This window comes from Alosa alosa, chromosome 11, assembly GCF_017589495.1.
Source record: "Alosa alosa isolate M-15738 ecotype Scorff River chromosome 11, AALO_Geno_1.1, whole genome shotgun sequence".
NCBI classification, from domain to species: domain Eukaryota; kingdom Metazoa; phylum Chordata; class Actinopteri; order Clupeiformes; family Clupeidae; genus Alosa; species Alosa alosa.
In genome coordinates, this window is record NC_063199.1 from 14,250,582 (window position 1) to 14,275,325 (window position 24,744).

General features: G+C 42.7%; 1 protein-coding gene across 4 annotated transcripts in view; it reads left to right on the forward strand.

Moving 5' to 3' along the window:
• si:dkey-234i14.2 (RNA-binding Raly-like protein) overlaps window positions 1-24,744 on the forward strand; it is a 41,406-nt gene that overhangs the window by 3,806 nt on the left and 12,856 nt on the right. For 3 of the 4 annotated variants that reach the window (XM_048257841.1, XM_048257839.1, XM_048257840.1), the window contains exons 2-3: window positions 4,997-5,072; window positions 23,572-23,622. In XM_048257841.1, the coding sequence (XP_048113798.1) occupies window positions 5,005-5,072; window positions 23,572-23,622 (119 nt within the window). In that variant the 5' untranslated portion in view covers window positions 4,997-5,004. The remainder of the gene's footprint in view (window positions 1-4,996; window positions 5,073-23,571; window positions 23,623-24,744) is intronic. The other variant, XM_048257843.1, reaches the window with a different exon arrangement.

A 24,744-nucleotide genomic window follows, 5' to 3' on the forward strand; every position in this document is an offset into this window, starting at 1 on the left:
CGCCTCGCCAGACTGGTTTTTAGCACTTTGAGTCCCTTTTCTGGCTTGTTTTGGATGAACTAGAGTGGTGGACAATTTTGACGATTGGTCCTGTCTCGACTTTTCTGTCTCGTTTTGAATCACCTTTGACTAGTCAGAGTGGCTGCTCACAGGCATGCTCAAATATGTCCTAAAACAACCCTTAACGTTCGTTTTCAAAACTGTGCAAATCACCGAGTGGTTAGTGGTGTTCGTTGATTATTAAAATCAAATATATCGGTGCAATGTATGATTTCCAGCCGTCTTATTTGCTATTGTGTAACTATTTTTTCAGACACCTCACAACCGTGTATAAACTTCCGCTCAATATTTGAGTCTGAAGCATAGACGGTGGCGCAGTAATATCAATGTGCAATGAGTCTTCCAACAGAAATCAATGGGATTTTACAAAATGCCAAATAAAACACGTCAGAAACTGTATTTCGCTACGCTGCTTGTTTTGGAACATCAACGAACACCATTAACCACTCGGCAGTGTTGTAGTACTGGAGTCCGAGACTCGGTGTCATTAGCTAAATTCAGTGTTGGGAACGTTACTTTAAAAAAGTAATTAGTTCTAGTTACTCACTACTTGTTCCAAAAAGTAACTGAGTTAATAACTGAATTACTCTATGATAAGAGTAACTCGTTACCAGGGAAAGTAACTATTTGCATTACTGTTACTGTAAAAAAAAGTTGCGATATGTCAAAGAATTTGGATTTTTTGAGCAATTTTGAGCAGCCAGTTGAAATGAGTAGAACAGACAGGTGTTTGTAGGCTACATAACTAGATATTTATTAGACAGATAGATAGATAGATACTTTATTGATCCCCAAGGGGAAATTCAAGATATTGCACATCGACAGACCTTCAGCCTGTGTCATAGGTTTTTGTTGTGAGGCAGAAAGATCTAGCTTTTGCTGCTTGGAGGACTTTGCTCCGAGTCCTTCTTTGCTAGTGGATGACGAGCTATCATCTGTGGTGGAGGTATCGGTGTTTTTGGCCACTAGCTTTAGATGCGTGTGTGAGATGCTTCATTAAATTAGAGTTGCTTACAACGGATGTCGACAAAGTCTTCGCTCCTGGACATAATGTAGGCTAAACATTACATGCACGTTCTTGCCTTGATGAATTTGAAGTAGTGCTTATATCTCCACCTTGAAAATGCCAACTTTTCGGATTGCTCCTGACCTCTGCTGTTTCGTCGAATCTCTATTTTAGCTGTTGCATGTGTGTGTGTGGCAAGTGTGTAAAAACACTGGCTCTGATTGACTATCATAAAACATGACTCTGCCTTAGCCAATCATAATCGCTTACGTCGTTATTAACCCACCTCCTCACTAGCTGTGAGCCAGGGTGCGATCGGATTACACAGTTTATTCAATCAATGCATAGTAACGCGACCGCATTTAACGCCCAGTAATGCGTTACGGGCGCGTTGTAACGACGGGAAAAGTAATTAGTTAGATTACCCCGTTAGTGAAAAAATAACGTCGTTACCTAATGACTCGAACTTGGACTCGGCATTCATACTCGAGATGACTCGTCGAGGACTCGACTTTTTTTTGTAATATATCATAAGGCTATAATTGTAGTATGTCATTAGGCTATAATTTGCTATATGTAATACTAATTTTAGTGCAAGGGAATGTTAGGCTACTGCTTCGTGTCATACATCGCAAGTCACGTCATGTTCACATGCAAAGCAAACTAACGTTAACTTTAACACCAAAATGCCTGGAGACATAACATGGCCACCGCCATTTCAATGTAGTATTGCCAGGCAATATTAAAGGAATTATCCGGAGTAAAATGCACTTTAGATCGATTTACGGATGATTGGGAGTCCGTAGGAGTCTATTGCCAAGTGTGCTCTGTCGCGTTTAAAAAAAAAAAAAAAAACATAGTCCAGTATTTCTTTTGAAATTGAAATGAAGTTGTATGGACTGGACTGGTTGTATGGACTTTTTTTTTTTAAACGGCGACGAAATTGTGAATTTCCAGAGCACACTTGGTAATAGACTCCTACGGACTTTCCCCTAAAGATGGCAGCAAAGATGGCAACAAAGATGGCAACATTTCCGGAAAGGTACTGGCTTGATGAAATTCATTCTGGACTCTCTTACCGACCACATAAAGACCTCGGGATACTTCGGTTTGGCTTTAGGGACCCTCTACTCACTACCACGTAAGTGCAATGTTGTTTGGAACTGTAGAAGAGGTATAAAAATAGCGTTTTGTAGCGGCGAAATAATATGCCCTTCTCACTTCCACGCTAACGAGCTTTGACTAAAAACGGTAACATCGAACTTTCTCAAAACACATCCGAATGACATGATTTGGATGTCAACTCAACGTATGTACTCCCAATCATCCGTAAATCGATCTAATGTGCATTTTACTCCGGAAAATTCCTTTAATTCTCATACATGACATGATTACCTAAGATTACACTCAGCCTAGGCTAAACATCACACACTGCAGCTGGATAGCTGATCATCATGACTTGGTGAACAGTGTTTTTCCTGACTGATGCGAGAAGCGAGGTTCCATTCATTCATTTTCATTTGTGGCGTGTCCTGCCGTGCTTCTGTCTGTTAATTTGCAGCAGGCTATTATCGGATCGAAAGAAAAATAAACTAAAAGTTTTCCCGATGAAGGTATAGCATACTTATTAATTTTGGTGTCATAAAATTTAGAAGCATAACATTAAATTGCCTATAGTAGAGTGTCCATGTAGAGTGTCAATGTAGGACTACGTGTCTGCGAAAGTGAAACTGACAAACTGAACCTCTCGTGGGTAGGCCAGAAACAACTATAAACCACGAATGAAGTGGATTAATGAACTGTTCAAACAAGCGATATGATAGCCTAATCCACTGCACAAAAAAAGGAAATAGCAACTTTTTCTATTTCTAACAGTTGAATATCGTAGCAAATAGTAGCCTATGGCGATGGCAGCTTAAAAAACATTTATTTCACTCATCTCGCTGAAATGAACGTAGAATGTGGCCTGTTGCGCAAAGAAATTAATTAGGCAGATGATCTACATCTCCGTTAACCGAAAGCTAGTTTTCATCTCCATTGTTGACGTGAAATATGTCTCCATAGTGTCAGTGAAGTGATAACATTATGCAGTTGCAGGTAGCCAATGTTCAGGTCACGGGAGGCAGAAAGAAGCTACCAAGACGGGCCCTATAGAATTACACCAAGGGGCAAGTTCTATTGGCAATCTGTTGTTCAGGACATCAACTGGCATAAAGCTTGGCTTTTACCTTATAAATATTGTATCACTAATAAAATTAAGGAAGTTCACTTCAGAATTCTTCATAAGGTATATCCAGTGAATGTTATCATAGCTAAATATGCAGATGTCAGTGCTATTTGTTCTTTTTGTGGTAATGAGGATGAAACACTGCAACACCTTTTTTTTTTTATTGTAAGAAAACCACATTGTTTATCAACAACTTATCCAGGCATCTTTTTGACTCCTACTCTCTAACTATAAAAGGTGTTTTGTTTTATTATGAAAACCCTGATAACAGCTCACTTGAATATGTTGTAAACTTCCTTATTTTGCATTCAAAATTTTTTCTCCATAAACAAAAATGGCAGAAGGCACGACCTTCCTTTTGTGCCTTTAAGGCAAAAGTATGAGTAGGCCTATAGGCTATGGTATTTATTATGAGTAGGCCTATAAGCTATGGTATGGCTATGTAATGGCATTCTCTCCGATATAATAAATACAACACATTGGGTTTGGCAAGAAATTTGGCAATACTACTTTCACACAAGTGATGGCACCCCTGCTTGGAGACAGAAGATTGTCCGTTTTGCTTTTAAGGATTTTTATCTGCAGTGGGAAAAAATGGAACGACATGTAGGCTATGCTTACCTTAGTGCTGGACTTGGACTCGAGTTGATCAATAGGTACTCGACTCGGACTCGACGTGGAATTTTTTTTTTAATGACTTGGACTTGACTTGGACTTGAACACTTGATTACAACACTGCCACTCGGTGAGTTGCACAGTTTTGAAAACGAACGTTAAGGGTTGTTTTAGGACATGTTTGAGCATGCCTGTAGGCAGCCACTCTGACTAGTCAAAGGCAATTCAAAACGAGTCAGAAAAGTCGAGACAGGACCAATTGTCAAGATTTCGGTGTCCACCACTCTAGTTCATCCAAAACAAATCAGAAAAGGGACTCAAAGTGCTAAATACCAGAATTTTCCTTTAAGGCAGCGCTCGAACCTTCATCTGTATGCGCCCTGCTCTCCCCAACACGATCTGTTCACTTGCTAGCAAACATGGCCGCAACACATAGTGAGGGAACAAGAGGAGTCACGTGAATGAGAGAGGTGGAAAAAGAAGCCAGTGAAGGAGACTTGGAGAATGTCCGATGAGCTTTGCGAAGATGCTGGATACAGATGAAGATTGGGGGTGGGTGAGAGAAAGCAATAGAGAGACAACTAAGGGTTTGGGTGGGCAAGGTGGGTAGATGGGCATTCTGTCATGACTAGCAGGTACCAAAGGGGGGAAGGAATTAAACTTGGGAGTCGGAGGCAATTAATTTCACAGTGGCAGATGGAGTGCAATTAGGCTCCAAAGGCCTTCATTTATCAGGACCCGCTGTGTCCCTCTCTTTCCGTCTCTCTCTCTTCCTCTGCTACCCCTCTTTTTTCTGTTTCTTTCGCTCTATCTTTCTCCATCAATGTCTCTTCCCTCTCTCATTTTTCACCAACATTGATTGTCTGTCTTCCTCATCATTTGTCTATCCCCTTTAGGTCTCAATTCTTGCATACCTTCCTACCTTTTCTCACACAGTTGCTATAGCCCACCTCCACATAGACACTACTTTTACACAAATACAAACACACACGCACACACACACACACACAACTTTTACCAAAACAGGATACTCAGTGATCAACAGGACTAGACTGTTCTGTTTTGACCGCTTCATTCATTTGTTGCAGACATAAGCATGACAGGTGAGACCAGGTCCAGTCGACCCCGGGCAGGAAGCAAGCGGTCCAGCAGCGAGTTGTACAGGTAAGCCTCCTCTCCTCCACTACACCTGCATCCCCATGGTAACCGCTTCCCAGACTACTTACACTTATCTCTGCAAGCCACGCAACCACAGCGCACAAGGCATTCTGCGCTCTCGTCATTTGCATAAAGCTCCATTCCTGGCTGCTCACTTTGTCTTCTCCTTCCCGCCAGAACTAGTTTATTTCCTGAGATGTTATGAATGCCGTGCCACATCTTTTTGATACACTTTTACAACAGTCCACCAATCTCTGTGACAGAGTGCCGGAATCCAGGCGATGTTCTGTTAGCTGCTGCGCTTGTGTTTTTGCATGATGGGATTGTGAGCCGCCGTCATTTTTCCTGTCGGCGTTCTCACACACACACACACACACACACACACACACACACACACACACACACACACACACACAAACACACACACACACATAATGAGAGAGAGAGAGACACACACACAGACACAATGCTATCTCCTAGCCCTTGACTTATTCTTTCATTGCTTTCTCTGCATTGCCACTTTTTTGGAACATTACTTCCCTTTATGTAAAGTGGTGAGGCGGGAACTGTGTGTGTTAGGAGAGGGAGATTAGTTTCAGTAATGTCAATGAGACATCTCGCCTCCCACCCGCATAGCCCAGACAGAGGGATAGAGACTGTGCTACCACATACCATGCTGCAACACAGAGAAACAACACACTCCAGCACTAGAATCAGCCTTTTGCTGATCTGTGCCTATTTTACTGGGCAATGTTGCTTTTATATTGTTTTATGCCAAGAAAAAACACTCTAACTAGGCCATTGTGGTCTAAGTTTTACAAAACTGAATTTTGTATATGCATATGTAGAGCCTGTTTAACATGCACAGAACACAACACTGTGCATGTTAGCAAATGTTATAGCTTAACATAGTCATATAGGACAAACTAGCATTGCAAAAGAAAATACCAACAAACCATCAAATGCTGGTCACTGCTGTTTTTATTCAGGGGGAGCTCCAATAGCTGCACACCTGTAGGATACCTGGGCAGCCTTGCAACATATTTATATCACCTAAGCACTGCCTCACAAGCTCCTGCAGCTTAAGTGCTGGAGCCAGAGGCTGTTGGAGGGTTAGTGTCCCAGAGAGCCCACCTACTGGGACTATGCATACCACTGTACGCGCTTGACATGAAAGAGCAAGCAATGTATTAGTGCCACCTAATGACATGCTAACAGCACTCTCCTGCTACAACGTGAGCCACTAAACACTCAGTTCCCTTGCATAACAACATCACAAAATGGCTCAGTTGTGCATAGAATCCCACTTTAGATGTGGAGTACCCTGTGTATTACTGTGAAGGCACGTTCATAGACAGGAGACATGTTTGTCATAAACAAAGGGGATGAAATGGTGAGACAAATTAATTTAATGTTCATATTTTATTTATGGGCATGTATAATTCATGTTCCTTTAGTATTCTCAATGGTCTGTTGTGACTGTGTGTACCATTAATACCTCTGATGCTGACAGCACTAGTCCTGATTCTGCACCATCTACTGTTCATGAAAAAGTATCTCCTGTACCTCTCTCTCTTCATCTCTCCTCCTCAGTTCAGTTCACTCGAAAAGCTCTTATAAAACATGTGTAAAGGTGAAATGCATTACTCAAATGGGGGAAATTAAAGGTTTTATAGCTGAACATACAAGACAAAATGTTCTGTCTTCTTCTGCAGCTTTTAGAAAGAATATACGGGATGTGCTAACGATTGCGTAATTAACACACTTGTCATTTATTTTAGGCAAAAGGTCACAATGAAATTACACCTAAAACACCTAAAGATGCTAACATCGTAGTGTGTTACAGAGCGGGGAGGTTGGAGAGAGGGAGAGAGAGTCACCTCTTCACCGGCTTTGTGTGGGTTGCCTACAAAGTTATCTACAGTGCTCTGAACCAAACACATGTTGTTGTCCATACAATAATATAGGGCCACTGTCAAGATACTGTCTGAAACTCAAAAAGAATTATTGGATATGGCAAATATGTATTGTGATTATCCATTTTCATCTTGTTGAACTATGTAGCCTCATGTCTGTCCACCACAGACCACAATAGGCACGAACAGGTGTGAAACAACAGCACCATTGCCGGTTATGCACATACAGTATATTCTGAAAGGGTATAACGATATACAAAAATCACAGTTCGGTGTGTACCTCGGTTTTGAAGTCACGGTTTAGTTCATTTTCAGTACAATAACCCTGTAGGTACTGCTAACCTAAAATTCACTGACAATATTGTTGATGCACAATGGGAATAGTATTTTGAAAAGGTGTCAAATGTTTTTTGCCGTTACTGTAATTGACTTACATTAACTGACATATGGTCCGCTACTTAATGTTTGTGTGGTAACATGAATTTGAAACATGGTCTGCAAGCAAAAAGGCTTACTGTTGATTACTGTTAAAGACTGCATTTGGCACATTAGGTATGCATCTGTATTGAACCTAACATCACACACACACACACACACACACACACACAGATGTACAGATAGACCTACCCAATTCTTACAGAAGTTTCACATCTCACAAAACTAAAAACAAGTTCTAGACGTGATAGATATTTAGATCTATAGTGGAAGCAAGAATAGTGCACTTTCGCCTGGAGTGCATCTTCTGTTTGGCTCAGCTGGAGAAGAAATGCTGGGTAAAGAAGGCAATTATAGTTTTTCTCAATTGCTTTGACCTGCTTAAAGAAACTGGGATCCACTTGGTCTTCATGAACACCTTTGCACAGCAGAAGTCATCTCTTGCGAATGTGTTCACACATTTTCATTGGGTTCACATTCAAAGACCCCAAACTCTATTGGTTTCCCTGTGCTAAACAAAAGGAAAACTTTTTCAGAGGTGGTAGAGATTCCTTGCATAAGTCTGAATCTCTGATACACCTGTATGAAACTCCTTTGCACAATTCTTCAATCAGTAATCATCAGCACATTTAGAGAAAGTAGTACTGTAAAGAAAACAGTATAAAAGGTGTGTAGGTCTATTTCAATGAAAAATGACAAGTTGTAGGTCAATTAAATTTGTCTTGTCTAGTATTGTCTTGTATTATTTTTTATTCAGTACATTTTGTCTTTTCACTGTTTTTTCTGATACCAGAAAAATGAGAAAGAAACAGAAACAGACATAGCAGAAATGTCAATTTTGAGAACTATATTTTGCATTTTGTTGTCCAGTATGTAATGATAGATTGAAATCATACAGTGATTTGATGACAGGATGTGTGGTTTGAAGGCAAAATTAGCTTTTGCTGCATGTTTTAAGTGTTTTGAGAGGGTAACAGCCTTTTGCAAGCAAAATGTGTCATTTTGGCAAGAGTGCTTTTGTTCAGACACAGGTGTTAATTGTTTTGAAAACGTGATGTCAGAGTTGACACAAGCATCAACGCGATTGATTTGATTTAATTGACCTTACAGTTGTTTTCAAATCAAACATTTCTCTCATTCTCTCTCTCTCTATCCCTTCTTCCCTCCTTCCTTCTCTGGAGGTGTTGTGCTAGTGCACTGTGTTGTAGTGTAGATGTCTCCTCTGAGTGCTCTCTCTGAGCAGTGTTGTATTTCGGTGTTCTCGAGAGCTAGAGCGACTATATTTGTGGAGCTCGCTGTGGCCCTCTAATGGCCCATCATTAGTTTTCATTACGGTGAGGGGAGGCCCACTCCAGGAGTGCCAAGACCAGGCACTGGCTGCCCAGGCCCCATCTGTCATTATGGGCCAGGCTGGTCAGCGCAGTCTGGACGCCTTGGAACGGGTGCCAACACAGATGCCGGGGGGTAGCAGTGATGTGGGGAAGAGAACGTATGTAAACGAACGAGAGAGTGTGGTAGTGATATTTATGGCAGGCCGTTTTTAGATTTCAGTGACACTAGGCTTAACCCAATGTATTTATGACTTGTCTACAATTTAGACAACTAGAATAACTAGAATTTACATGTCTATAGTTACAGTAAAGAGGATTGAATTTGAAACATTCAAAAATGAACAACAAAATCATGTAGTTAATAGCTAGCCCATTGATTAACCTGTCATCTAGCTCAATAGTAGGCTACAGTACACTGAGTACTTAAAAGACTTATAAGGTATATTTGCCTCGACTACGTTAATGTAACGTGAATATCAATAGATGTTGATGCAGACAATAATTGTCTCCTAAATACCTTTGAATCATATAAATGTTTTCATGCTACACGTAGACTTAACTTAAGCCATTTGATCTCTTGGTGTAACCTGATGCGATGGGAGAGGAGGTGGGGGTGGCCCAGTGTAGTGATACTGTATGCTGCCCTCAATTCCCCTTGGAGTTATTAGCTAGCTCTCCAACCAACAGCTTGGCTGATCTACCCTGGAAATCCAGAGTTCTCACGAAAGCACAATGGAATTGTCTCTGCAAGACACTCTGGCAATGTTATCCAATTGCGTGCAGTGAGATTTTTAAATGCATGCTTGTTGCCACCCCTCGAGTTTGGCCATTACATTGTTCATGGCCAGACCCTTAATCTTTTTAGATTACCAAGGTCTGGATTTTCCAGGCTATGGCTGATCTGCATAACTCCTTGAAATGGTTAGCTAGTGTTAATGTCTTGGCCCCAATCACATCTAAGTCAAACAAAGGCAACATTTACATAAAGGCAGAACATTTACATGCAGCAACTCATTTGGCACTTAAGAATTTATGCGGTAGCATTATACAAATAATGACAAGTTAATTAAAATGGAAACTCATAGGCCTAATGTATTCTGTGATAGTATAATGCCTTGAATTGCAATGTTATGGTCTTGAAATCAAATTTGTATAAGTATTAGTTTAATTTGATTGCATTGTGAGAGGTCAATTGATGTCATTCAAAACTAAAATGTCTTCCTGTGAATGCTTGTGTATGTGTGTGTGTGTGTGTGTGTGTGTGTGTGTGTGTGTGTGTGTGTGTGTGTTTGAATAAATATTTATGGCCTGACAATGTACTGTATATAATCCTTTATAGTCAGTGCTGTATATTTGTAAATCAGGGTATTATATTTGAAATCAATGCTTTGGGTGTGCTTTAGTCAGATTCTGGAGCTGAGCCGATGAGTAGGTGGTCTTGAATGATCAGACTATAGCTTAACTACCAAATAGATGCATTTCTGAATGGCCATAGCATTGATAGTGAAATGCCTTTTCAAGTGTCATTAACTATGTATGGAACTTTTTGTATGGAATTACTTATATGAGCAATGAGATGTGTATGGTAAGGCAATGCATTCCGTTCAGGTTCACAGTGATTCACTGGGTTCCAGTCAGACAGACAACTTGTTTACATCGAGTGTGCTGCAGCTATTAACCTTTGTTCCTGCACCCCCCCTTGATTCCTCCATCTTTCCCCCTCTCTCTATCGTCATCCCTCCACTCCTCTTGCACACTCATTCTCTTTTTTTGCATACCTCCTCTCTGGCTCTGTCGCAACTGCTGTTCCACGCTCCATTTAACATCATTTACAACCTTGAGGGTCTGACCAGCTAGTGGGAAAACAAACAGCTCACACAAATACACACACACAAACACACATACACACCCATTCTTATACGCACATGCATTGTTACCCGCATACTCTCACATACACACATACATAGATGCATCACACTCTCATACACACTCACCCTCTCACACACCTAATATATGTGCACACATATGCACTTGTACATGGACACACACACACATGCATGCCCATTTTTTAACACCCACATTTGCATATCAGTGCAACAAAGTGGGAGCATGACTTCCATCACTTATGTAAATGTGATTCTCTTATGTTCGCCTGCATAGCTGTGGGCTCCGCCTGATTTATGCTGTTTGATTGGGCTGATTTGCCTCCCTTAAAACGCTTTCATGGCCCTGATGCAGGCAGGAGTGTGGCTCCTTGTCTTTTTAAAAACCCCTCCCTCAGCACCTCTGGTGACCCCTCTTTCTCTCTCCTCTCCACTCTTTCTCTCTCTCTCTTTCTCTCTGTCTCTCTCTGTCTCTCATACCCTCCAACCAAACTCATCAGAGGCAGCGTGTTGAGAGGGATTGGGATGGGGAAAACATCCGTATCCAGTCTGCATTTTAAACGGACTTCCCGCAGGACAGCTGCTCGTGGCTTCAAGAGGAGCCGTATGCATGAGTTTGACATGGGGGACCCAGAGGAAGTGGGGGTGGAGGTGTGGAGAGGGGGGCAGGGGGAGGGGTGGCGGCTGGGTTGGTTCTCCTGTGGACAGCTCTGTTTGATTTGGTGTGGGTTTGCAAGTGTGTGCGTGTGTGTGTATATGTATGTGTCTGTGTGTGAGTGTGTGCCTGTGTGTTTGTGAGTGAATGAGTGTGTACGTGCGTGCATGTGAGTGTGTGTGTATACATGGCTATGAGCATGTGTCTGTGTGTGTGTGTTCATGACTGTGAGCATGTGTCTCTGTGTGTGTGCCTGTGTGTTTGTGAGTAAGTGAGTGTGTACGTGCCTGCATGTGAGTGTGTGTGTATATGTGTGTGTTCATGGCTATGAGCATGTGTCTGTGTGAGTGTGTGTGTGTGCCTGTGTGTTTGTGAGTGAGTGAGTGTGTATGTGTGTGCATGTGAGTGCGTGTGTACCAGTCTATTTGTCTTTCAGTCTTTGTTGACCTGTGCCTCCCTCGGGGAGCTCCAATGCGGCACATGCTTGTAAATGCTCACCCCGCTCTCGGAAGCATCAGTAATAGCCAACAGCCATTCATGATAGGGAGCCTGAATCATATCTTCCAAACACAACGGCAATGAGGAGGCCGTGTAATATCCTGCCGTTCCCAAGGCAACCCAATCTGAATTCCACAAGGGACCTCCGTGGAAACATGAATACCAGATTCGGCATCGGGTTGTTTACAGCCTTTCCTGAGTCCTAACAGATCGGACGAATGCACAGCTCTGCTCTCCAGGCCCCCGGGGTGATTTGCCACATAATGCCCCCTCGGTTACCCTCTACTCCCTTCCCAGCAAGCGGCCTATCCCTCAAAAGACTGCTGCTGGCTGGCTGGCATACGGCTGTGTATATCAATGCAGACCCATGATAAAGACGTACTGTGTGTGTGAGTGTGTGTGTTGGAGGGTGGGGTAGGAGGATTCTCAGAGACAGATGCCCAGCGCTGTCTCTCTCTGATGAGATGCACTTAAGCTTTTAGTTGATAAAAGAGGGAAATCGCGCCGCAGAGGGGAAGAGTGTATTAAATGCACTGAGAGGCTTTAAGGGGAGACTGGCTTGTTTCTCTTTGTCATTCATCTCACAACTCAGCCTTAACTTGCTGTTTTGTCCAACCTGCATGGGAGGGAAGGAGGGGGTAAATCACTAAAACATCTCTTGAAGTGAAAACACTATAAGCACAGATTGATTAGTTTCGATGCCATTTTAAGATCACACTTTGAAAACAAATTATTATCTGACTGAGGATGATAATTGTTATTTGGCGACCTCAGGTTACCATTAGCTAGTGGACCTAGCAGATATGTTGTTGCAGTTTGACAGAGCCAGCGCTTGAGGTCGACTGGGTTTAACTTTACTGCCAATGAGGAGGATTGTTGGATCTCAGAACCATCTGAACCCATCAAGCTGAGTTTATATGCACCCTTTATTAGAAACCCCGAGGGTGGTAAAACCAGACAGCTCACTACCACTTTCATTTTAAATGCCACTCACAGATGTGCTACCTGTAGTTGATGAACAAAACAATGAAATTAGTCCCATTAGGTAATACATTTCTATATAAAAATTGACATTGCTGGGTTTATTTTTTTTCCTACTGATCTGAGATTAGCCCTCATGCCTCAGTCTAATATGGTCTTAGGCTGTCTTTACCATTGCTTACATATATTGCCAATTTTCTTACCATCTGCACTTAACTCTGAGGTAAGAGCACCCATATTACATAAAGTGATGAAGGATTTGATTGAATGTGCTGTCATCAGTGTTCATCTGAGCAGGGCTCGAATTACGTGGGAGCCAGAGGGAGCCGAGCTCCCATAGAGTGAAGACTGGCTCCCATGAAAGCAACAAAGTCAAAAACCTGAGGGGGTCTCTCATATCTGAAGGTGTCTGGCATTGTAATTTAATCTTAAACAACCGCTCATTATCCATCCCTGTGCGATCTCTTACCATTAAAGACATTAAATTAAAATATAGGCTCACGGGACGTAGACCTACACTACGCTCTTGAACGCAGCATGACACTTCACCACCACACCACTAGACTATATGAGCCAACTGTATCGATTTGACAGCACTCGCAAATCTGAAGAAGTCACACTGCTTTGATGTGAGTGTTTTGTCTATTTGCGTTCATTGGGCTAGCTTACGTGGTTTGATACATGCTGAAATGTCCTGTTTGCTGTTGAACTTGCGCTTCACCTATTCTATGTTGATTGACAAAGCCATAAATTATGGTCCATAATGCAGCCTACAACGATTGTGTTGTCTGATGATCTAGTTATCCTCTGCCATTCAGAGCTCCGGAAAGTTCCCAGCTATTTTGAAACACCTGTTAGCAATCTCTGATGTCGGAATATTCAATGGCTACCTGACAATATCTCAGTGCAAACTCCAAAATTGTTCGTCTATTAATTAGCCTACTAGAACATAGTTTGGCTGGCTTTATTCATTTCTGGCAATTAGTGCTTTTTCTCCTGTGTATAAGTTACACTACATGCATTATTGTGTTTGACACTGAGGATAGCCTATCTGAGACGGTGGTCTGGTTTAAATGAGTTAGAGAATGGCACAGACTAAATCGTTTAGTCTATGTCTTTGTATTGTGAAACTGAAATAAGATATGGACTATTACAATCAATAATATGTTGAAATTAATTAAAAGTAATCAATTTCTATGAAAAATCTATGTCTGTTGTGTGCGTGTGTCAAGGTAAAGCCTAGGCCTACCGTGCGCATATACTGCGCAAAAGCGCCACTTGCGCCTAGGCTATTTCAACGTATCGACTTGTTAGGCTATGCGCAGGGTGTGCTCATTCGAGCCCTGCATCTGAGGCCACCAAATCATTCCCTGATGGTGTACGTGTGGCATATTTGGCATGATGTTTCCTACACAACCACTTGTGATTCTCAGGGATGGGTTCCCTGTAGATGACTCCATGCAGGGTAAGATTATCTGTGCTGTAAAGCCCAGTGGTGAAGAAACAACTGAACACATTTTAGTCGGATACACTGGTGGATACTGTTACACTATATATCCCCCTCCTGGTGGTCTGGCACATTCACTCTGGCTCAGTGGCTTATGTCATTTCCCACAATTCCCGCCTTTGATCATACTGAATCAAATCTCATCATCCTGAATTTAATCATCAAAGTTCAAATGGCTAAGTAATTTATCACCCAGCAGACATGTCAAACAATACAATGTAAATGATTCTCATGCTATATTCTCATGCTATAGGCTATGCTTGATATGTTTAATGGTTTAACCATTTGGGCTGTCAACACTTGAATAGATGGCGGGATGTTTTGAGTGGGAATACTGTTCAGAGAAGCAGTGTAATGCATTTTCGTCAACATAAAATCACATAAATGATTCTGCAGATCATCGCCCATACTTGTTTGTATGCCAAAGCTCTTACAATTTGTTCACAGAATGAGAAATTGCTGTTTCACAATGTTCACAAGTGACTAGATGATGTGGAGACTGAACAAGCTGTTTTGAGAATGTTAATTGTAATCTTAGACATATGCCAAAGCAACTGGGAACAACTGTAATTAAGCAGGTGCAAAAGCACCTGATGGTTCATTAAAAACCTCACAAGCCTTTTTATGTATAACAATTGCTCCCTTTTAGATTCCATTTAAGCAAACAAGTTTATGTTTAGTCATGTAACTACCGCTTGGAAAAACTCTCTGAACACCCGAACAGATGTAAAGTTTGCAGGTCTGGTTCCTGCTGGGTTGAAGAGACACTATCTGTCACAAAGTCCTTGTGATTGCTAGTTGTAAACGTGAAGGGAATGGAACATAGGAAGGTGGTACACATAATTGACACACTGTTCACACAGTTGAATAAATCTTACCCCTCCCTTTTTGCACGGTTGGTTTCTCTCTCTCATTTGCCGGGTGCCAAAGTGATACCAGCGTGTCCCTAACTGCTCTGGCCCAGGGAACCATGGACTTGGCATCCATCCTTGATTTCAGTTTGTGTAAGTGTGATGGGCTCATCTGTCTGTGTGATGAGGTCCTCTCAGAGGCCTTTGAACATGTGAAGGTCAGCCATTCAGTCCCATTGCTCACTCTGTTTGGCCTCCTCTTCAGTGTAGTGCCATCGCTTAAATGGACCTGGTGACCTTTTCTCTTGTGTGAATGTACTACTACTCTCTCCCACTCTCATTATCTGTAGATTACATTGCATGTATTCATATGGCAGATGTTTTGAGGAACAACAATCAAGTAATGTCTTACAATTGAGGAACGACTTTAGTAAATTAGGAGACCTTGGAGTAAGTGCTGAGTACTTGCTCAATCTGGCAGAGTGCAAGGGGATCAGGGAAAAACGTGTAAACAGTGGAGCTAGGTATGTCAAGATGTTCAATGTGTCCGAAAAGGTGGTGCTCTAAGAAAGAGATGAGTAGACAGGGATGCCCCAGCGCGGATAGCATTTCCACCATCGAGGAGCCACAAACGAGAACAGACTGTGTCTTGTGTGAAAGGAACCAGTAGATGCCCATTTAGCAGCAGACTGATGGATTTACGGCTGATCTAGAGTCAGTCTCTGGAGAGGCTGGTGCAGCCATGGCTAGTCAATTTCAGATTAGCAACAACTTTTTCCTAAAAGACAAAAAAATGGTGTAAAATAATGGAATGCGCAGACACAATGACCTGTTTTGAGAGGGTCTGGATAAAGCCCGGGAGGATTGTTTGGGGTGCAGCAATAGTCACCGAGTGGCAATTTGTTTTTCGTGGGTAATTTGACATAAATAAAACCCTTGTGTGAGAATAACACACCTCTCCATTCTATTGACCCAGACAGTAAATACAGTAATTACTATCGTGGATCAATGCCGCTGTCACAGCTTGTGTATGGAGACATGCTGAGCATGGGTCCAGCACTGATGGACGATCCCTCAGTAGAAATGTCCCTAAAGCACAGTGGTCATGTTTGGCACCACTGCACAGACAGACGCTGTGTTACTAGAGGGGGGTGTTTGGGTCTCCTCCTTCAAAGCTCCTCTTCCTGTTTGTCCTCCTTTACTGTCTTTGTGTGCCACAACCTGTCCTCCCAAATGTTTCTACACCTACTAGTACACACACACACACACACACACACACACACACACACAGTTTCTGTGCAATAAAAGACTTAAGATGTTAAAGAATTGGAGAAGAGTGCTGGCATCGTGAAATTGCTTTTCCATGCTCGATGTCAGCACTGATGATGATGTCTGCAGAAATGACACGAGAGATGATTGATGACACCTTTGACTTTGACGTTTCTCAAAAAGCAGACCTGTTTTCTAGATGGTGAAGAGAGGACGGCCAAGGTACATTTTGATGAATCTTTTGTGTATCTAGATGGAGGGGTATGTAATTGTGTGTGTGTGTGTGTGTGTGTGTGTGTGTATGTGTGTGTGCGTGCGTGTCAAAAATGTATGTGTGTGTGTGTGTTTCTGTGTAAAGGACAGTGTGTGTTTGTGCTCTTGGGGGACACATGAAACACTCTTAAAAGTAAAGGTTTTTTCCTATTTTCAATTTGTCCTACAAGAAGGCCTCCTTTTGTCCAGTCTTGTCCACAACTACCTCTGCAAATAACCCCCTCTGTGAAGGTTCTCTTGGGTGGAAAGGACTTTCCATTGATGTTTCTCCTGAAACTCGGGAGCAGCAGAGAGCCTTATTTCCTGGTGATGCAGTTTCACACAATCCTGTTTAGTGTAACTGGCACCCAAAAACAGTTTCCCAACAGAGTAATAAAAGATTAGGAATCCATAATGTAAATGGATGTGTGTGTGTGTGTGTGTGTGTGTGAGCGTGCGTGTGGCGTGCGTGCGTGCATGCATGCGTGTGTGTGTGTGTGTGTGTGTGTGGTGCATGGTGTAGCTGTGATCCAATCTCTGAAACAAGTCCTGCTGAGGTGTCTATCTGATAGAGAGTGACTCAGCATTTCTCCAGAGCACAGACAAAAGTTTTACTTGTTGGAAAAGTTGAGACAATCTTCCCTGTTATTTGTCTTTGTATGAAGTGACTTAAAGTTTTGCAATCTTAAATCATACAGCAAACAATTATGACAATGCTAACATTATAAGATTATGGGGCTTTCTTCTATTGTCTGCATAGTGATTTCAGCTTAAATGAATGAAGGCTAGACAGATTATCAGAATGTGCTTATTCACAGTCTATTTCCTGAAGTGCAAGCTTTATTTTTTTTAGATATCTCCATAAGTTAAAGTAGGTACATTTCAGTGTATTTTTTGATGACTACTAATGCTACTAGAGTGGTTTGGTGGTAATAGTTTTAACCTTCATAGTCCAAAAGTTAGTCTGAATATGTGTGCAAATATTAATATGTATCTTATCTTATCTGATCTTATTTTATCTTAACTTATATTATATTATATTATATTATATTATATTGTAGTACACTATTGTGTTGTTGCAGTGTTGCAGGTTGGTTGTTGCATTGTTGATGATGGTAGCCAACAGGATTGTATTTGTCATGTTGGTCTCTGTGGGTTAGCCGCAGTGGTGTTGCAGTGTTGGAGTTGATGGTGGTTGGTGGTGGTCTGCAGTGGTGTTGCAGTGTGAGGGTTGATGGTGGTGGTCCGCAGTGTTTGAGGCGGTCGACTCAGGCCTTCTGCCCCGGGCTGAGGCGGCAGCGCTGAAGTGGCAGGAAATGGTCTCTCCAGCCCATTAAGCTCAGTCACGCCGCGCTGATCCTGATTCATTTCAGAAGCACGAGGGAGCGCTGAATCTGAATTAATCAATCCGCCCTCCTCAGGGGACAGTACATCTGGAGTAGGGAGGGAGAGATGGGCTGTGTGTGTGTGTGTGTGGGGGGTAGCAGTAAACTACACACTGAAAGGAAAGCAGAGAAGAGGAGAGATGAGATAAAAAAGAGTAGGAGCAAATAGAGCCAAGCTGAGAAAAGCAGAGGAGAGGGAAGAGAGGAAGGAGAGAGGGCTAGAACCGAATGCAGAAAAGAGGAGGGAAGCGTTAATATTGATGGGAAGGGATTGAGAGATATTGAGAAAGAGAGGAGAGAAAAGTTAGCTAGTATGGAAGGGGGAAAAGGAAAGAGACAGAGGAGAGGAGAGAAGAGGTGGAGAGGTGAGATAGTGAGAGGAGGAGGGCAACAGAGTAGAACGGAATGGAATCACAGTGTAACGTAAACAAAACCGACAACAACAAAGAGAGGAGTGAAATAAGGGGCCCCATCCGACTGTTGATTGTGATTCCAGCTCTCCCGGATGATTAGTGCAGTAATGATCTCTTAACAAATGTACCCAAACAAATGGATCCGCAGCGCTCCTGTGCCGGCACGGCAGGAGAGACGCCATGCTGAAAAATGGAGATGGATTCCGCCTCCTTTGTACAGATCATTGTAGTTAATGGTCTCGCTCTCTGCAAACACTTATGTGTTGTAAATTATAGATATACTGTAGAGCCTAATGTCCCCTGAGGGAGAGGAGCCAACAGCTGCACTAATGAGCCAACAGCACGGATGACGGATGCGTGCGTGTGTGCGTGCATGCGTGTGTGCGTGCGCGGCGCCATCCCACTGCCCCCCCAGAGACATAAATCATATTGGCTCAGTTGCTCGCAATGAGTCTCTCCTGGGCCTGTGACGTATGGAGGGGAATCTCAGAACAGGGACCACCGTCATCACTAATGTTGGTGGCATGGGCCGTTCTGGCTCGGAGCGAAGAAGGCCCCCCCCTCCCTCTCCCCGTCCGCCCAGAAAAGTGTCAGACGCTCTCCGCCTCGGCGAGACACGCGCAGGGTTTGCGTGTCACGCCAGGCCGTATGCAAATGGGGGATGCTCAGTGAGGTCACTTCCTCTCCCCATGGCGTGCAGAGAGCAACAGAAGAATGGGAACGCTGGCAGACAGAGGGAAAGAGAGAGAGAGAGAGAGAGAAAGAACTACACAGAGTCCAACTGTCTGGAAAGAAACAACAGATGGAGAGCCTAAAAAATGTGAAGACAAGGCCACAGACACATAGATGAAGAGACAGAGAAGAAGACAGAGAAAGAATGATACATTGGGCGCCTGAGAAACTTCTAGCGGAGCTGATGACCAGGCAGACAGAGCAGTGAATGGACAGAGGGACAGAGCTCAGATTTAGCATAATGAGCCTTGTCTGAGGGATGGCCTTGTCGCATGTGAACTCCTGAAAAAAAATCTAATTAGCCTCCGGAGACCTTGCCGTCCAGCTGAGTGTGTCCCTCCTCCTTTTGCACTGAGAGAGAGAAACAGAGAGAGAGAGAGCATTTTAATGGGTAGCTCTGCCATGTACCTGACACCCCAGCCAATAGCCAGTGTGTGTGGGGTGGGGGTAAGGTGAAATAGGCCCAAAATTCAGTATTCATCTCTGTGAGCGTGCTACTCGTAAATATACTCTTGTCGATATGACTAGGTTGGAGGCTGTCCCTGGGTAGTGCAGTAACCTGCATGACTGTAAATGTTGCACAGACGCTCCACTGGCCGGAGAAAGCCAGCCCAAAGGTGGATTCTTAACGAGACACCATAAAAGCCCCGACATGCTAGTCCTTCCTCAGGAGAGAGAGAGAGAGAGAGAGAGAACTGTAATGGCAGCCATTACCGTTCTTCCAACTCTCACTCTCGCTCCCTCTCACTCTCTGTCTCCCTACTTGGGAGCACTGTAGAGGTGTAGACTCTGTAATTTAAACAGCCATTTCAGGCCTCCCTCGCCCTGCGTGAACGATCAGCACCGCTGACGGTAATCACTGGTGAAGCAGGGGAGCTTTGCGCCAAAGCGTTTCGGAAGACTAAAGGTCAGCCGGCAAGAACACGCAATGCCCCACCACCACACACACACACACACACACACACACACACACACACACACACACACACACACACACACACACACAAATTGATATGGACATAGACTGCAAGGAAACGGCTCTGGAATGTCCGTGACTTATTTTGCCAGGCGACCTTTCAGGTGTAGAGTACTCTGTGTGGCCTTTAAGGAGATTGACACCACATGGGTGGCTGCACCGCGCTCCACCACTACACCAGGCTGCGCGTGTTTTCCATCTAATCGCACACGGACTGGGGAAGGGCGGAGAACGCCTCTCTCTCAGGGTTATTCAAATGAACACTTGTGCCTACACGCATATTATGTACACTTTCATACACACACACACACACACACACCTATGCTCTCGCACTCTCAGACATACTCATTACAGAATTGGTTTTCTCCAGTGAATGAAATAGAATGTCTATAACCCGCTGATGGCTGGCTCTGCAGCCAATAGTTATGGATTTTCTACACGGGCTTCAATACAAATGAAATGTCATGCTCGGGAATCACATTTTCTACAAGGCTTGAGATTGTGAATTCAAAATTAACTTCAGCCGAGAGGATCTGCCAATTCCAGCATAAATATTTTTCACATATTTGTGTTCAGTGAACCTTTGCTGTTATTTAGTTCATTTGATTTCAACATGGAGGCACACACAAACCCTCCGTCAGATTCACCCTAATGGGTTGTTTATACCTTACGCCTCACAAATGCAGGCAAGGCCGTGGAGAGCGTTGGGGAGTCTCACTGGATGAATGCAGAACTGAGCGTTAGACTTAGCTGATCTGTATTGGGCTCATGCTCCCTGGTTCAGATCATGGCAATGGTACACACACATTCACTCAAACATAGACACACACTTACAGTCTCACACATATACTACACTGATTGTAGACTGTTCTGTCTTGTTTTGCGCTGTGGTATGGTGTGTGTGCAAAAAGGGTAATTACCAGTTTTTGCCTGATAAAAGTTATTTAAAAAATGGAGTTGAAATTGAAATTCAAAATATGCCAATCAAAATGTGCAGTAGTAATACTCATCCAAAACATAGATTTTATTCTTAAACAGAACATTTTGTGCAAGAACCACCAAAGCCTTTACTACAGTAGGACATAGAAAATGTAATTTTGATCGTCAGACACATCATAGTGATTAGCCAATCAAATTGCTCCATTTCTATGAGGAGGCCTAATCTATCAAAAACATCAGTGTCTCTCTGGGTAATGGGAAAATAAATGCCAACAACCTTAAAATGGATCGGTAGGCTTATTCAGGTTTTGTTTGCCCAAACCAAATTTTTATGATGTTGAAAAAATACAATATCTTGTCTAATAGTGCCATTGCTACAACTCACCAGTGTTGGGCAAGTTACTTCAAAAGCGTAATCCATTATTTATTACTTGTTACTGTCATCTCAAAGTAATTTGTTACATTACAATATTACTGTCTTTGAATTGTAAGGCATTACACTACGTTTACATTACTTTCACCAAAATAACAGGAAATATGGATTTGGTGTTCTCAATAGATCTTCATGTGTTCAATGCAGCTCATTACACGGCAGGAGGTGATGTGGTATGGCATAATAACTGAGCTAGGCTTAAGGCTAACAAAATAACAATATAATGGTTGCAGTTATGGCTCATGGGACAATGTAGGCCCCAAAGGCCAAAGGTCACTCACAATTTAATATAGCAAAATATAGCCATAGTGAAATTGTATGTTGACTTTAAATGCTTCTCATCATTGCTGGTTGCCTTTCCTTCCACTTACAGTGGTGTAGACTTAATGTAAATAGTTTGAGAATAATGGCTACGATCTTTGTCTGTAAAAGCAAAATTTTAGTTATTCTCACTGCTTGAAATGAGAAGTATAGCCTAAACAAGATATGTTGCATGAATGGCAGAGATAACTCAAATTCCCTTTCTACAGTCATCTAAACAAGGCAATCAAATTCCAGGACCAGCATAGATGACTTTTTTTAATTCTTGGATAATCTTCTTTTTTTAATTCTTGGATAATCTTCTCTGGTGCCAATTGAGCATTTCTCAATTTTGGATTAAAAAGCAAAGTAACTTCAGTTACTGAGAATTGTACCGAGTAAAATATTACTGAAATTGTATTGGTAATGCCTTACATTACTGCATCACAGCAAAAAGCAATGCATTACTGTAATTACATTACTTTTTTAATGCATTACTCCCAACACTGCAACTCACGCTGTTGCTGGCAAGTAATGCAGGAAATATGATTTCACAATCTAGCGAGCAACAGTTAACATGCCATCGTTTTGTGTGAATAAAACACTATCTTGGATTCCCGAGGTATCACCCCCTGGATTAAAAAAACATTGCTGTTGCTAGCCAGGTCATTTCACAGCCCTTTACATAATCCAACCCTATATTACTCAAGTAAATAATAGCCTACCACAAAATTATTGTCAAAGCAAGAGTTGAGATCAATTCTTTTATTTACTTATTGATCAAAAGTACAACATAGTTTAGGTGAGCAGAACTGACCAAGAGAAGACAATTACTTACTCTGTTCTCAGGTTTCTAGTGTTACCATGTTCACCAAACAAACCCAGAATGTGACTGCACATATAGGCCTGCACTCTGAGCTGAGGAGGTCTCAATGGCATTTCCTATAGATTAGGCCCACCAATAGACATAAAACAACTGTATTGGTTGATCTGATTTGTGTTACAACAGAAATTAGATTGACACAGCTGCAGCCCTGGGGTGGACTCCCACTTCATAGAAAACAAGGCACGTGATTGGGTGCAATCTCTTCCCGCACTCTTCAATCACATACTTGAATGTAATTAGAGAAGGAAGTGATCTGGAAAATGGCTTAAGGATTTGGACATTATCTATTCATGTTGAATAAAGCTAACACCCCCACTCACACACACACATGCACACACACACACACACACACACACACACACACACACACACACACACACCACCTCCACCCAAGACATAGGTGTACATCATACTGTATTTGCATGTGCAAATAGATTATGCCAGCCAGTAAGTTTGGAATTTGTCTGGTACTGTATATGTACTACATATGGTGACCAGATGTCCCTGTTTTTGGTGGCCAAAATACATGAAAACCAGTTCTGTCCCCTCTTTCTGTAGAGATATATATAATTTTTTTTTTTTTTTTTTTTTTTTTTTTTTTTTTTTTTTTAAATGATATTCAGCGCCGAACTGGAAATGTCCCCGCTTTTCATCTCAGAAATCTGATCATCTGAACATACTAGCTTTGATGTATTTCTACATTTGTATGTGTAAGTGTTTCTGTGTGTTAATGGTAATGTGGAACTATGGCTCCCATCCATGAATTTGGTGGTCAAAATAGGCAGCAGCTTTGGTCAGGATCATGTTGTGTCTGTACCATGCGAGGGGTTCTGAGCTGGTGCCCTGTTTCTCTCCCCCTGCAGATCTGACCACAACCTGGACTATGACTGCTACTCGGAGCAGCTCTATGACAGGTGCTGTCACTTTCCCTGAGATATGTTTCCCTCAAGCCTTGAGAGCCACCGGCACCACCTGCCCGAGGAAGAAAAGAAGGGCAAGAGAAAAAAGAGGAGCAATAAAGATAGAGAGACAGAGAAAGAAAGAGGGAGAGAAAGAAAGAGAGGGAGAGGAAATGTCAAAAGCGAGTCGTTCATCCTCCCCTGTGTCCTCGCTGTCTCCTGTGCTTGATATGCCACACATTCCCCTGAAATGTTCTGCTCAAATTGTTGTATGAAATCTCTTGGATGGTTTCTTTCGTCACCTCTGAAAAATGTCTCAGCTGTCTTTTTAGATTTATAAGGACCATTTCAGAAACACTCCATTTAAGTTGATGGGGCCTCACTGCCTCGCTGTGGTCCTCTCGCTCTGTCGCTCGCCCTCTACCTCTCTCGCTCTCTCTCCTTTACTCCCTCTCTCCTCTCCTTCTCTCCCTCGCTTTGTTTCTCAGGGACACAGAGGGTGATGGTCAGGCGCCCCATCTCTCCTCTCCATCTCCTGTTCGGCCCTTATCTGTCTTGTCCCTCTGCTGTCTGGAGGGATTCTTACTCACCTGTCTATCAGTATTGTTTTTGATCCATCACATATTTTGTGTTTCTTCTTCTCCTCTATGCCTTTCTTCCTCTCCTCCTTGTATTCTCTGCCCCTTTTTCTACTTCTATCTTATGTTCCCTCCATCCCTGAGCCCTCTCTGTGTTGTATTTTCTGTACTTCTATGTTATGTTCTCTATATTCTCCAGCCCTCTCTCTCTCTTGTATTTCCCTTGTGTAAGGCAGACATGCTTCATCTGACTGCTCTGCTCCTCGCAAATCTTAAGACTCTGTAGCGAGGTCACTAACTGCTATGCGCTTCCAAACCCCTGGGCACACCATGTAACATCTGAGCTATCTCCGGAGCAAGAAGCAAGACACACATGCAAGACAAAAAAACAAACAAAGCTACAGCACTTAAAAAACTGAAACTATTAAGTCTTTCTTCTGTTTTGTTTCTTCTCTCTGTCTCTCTCTGTGTGTCTCTCTCTCTCTGTCTGTGGCGGGCGAGCTTGGAATGATTGAGTGGTGGAGAGTGGGGGATCGGGGGGGGGGGGGGCTTGCGCTGT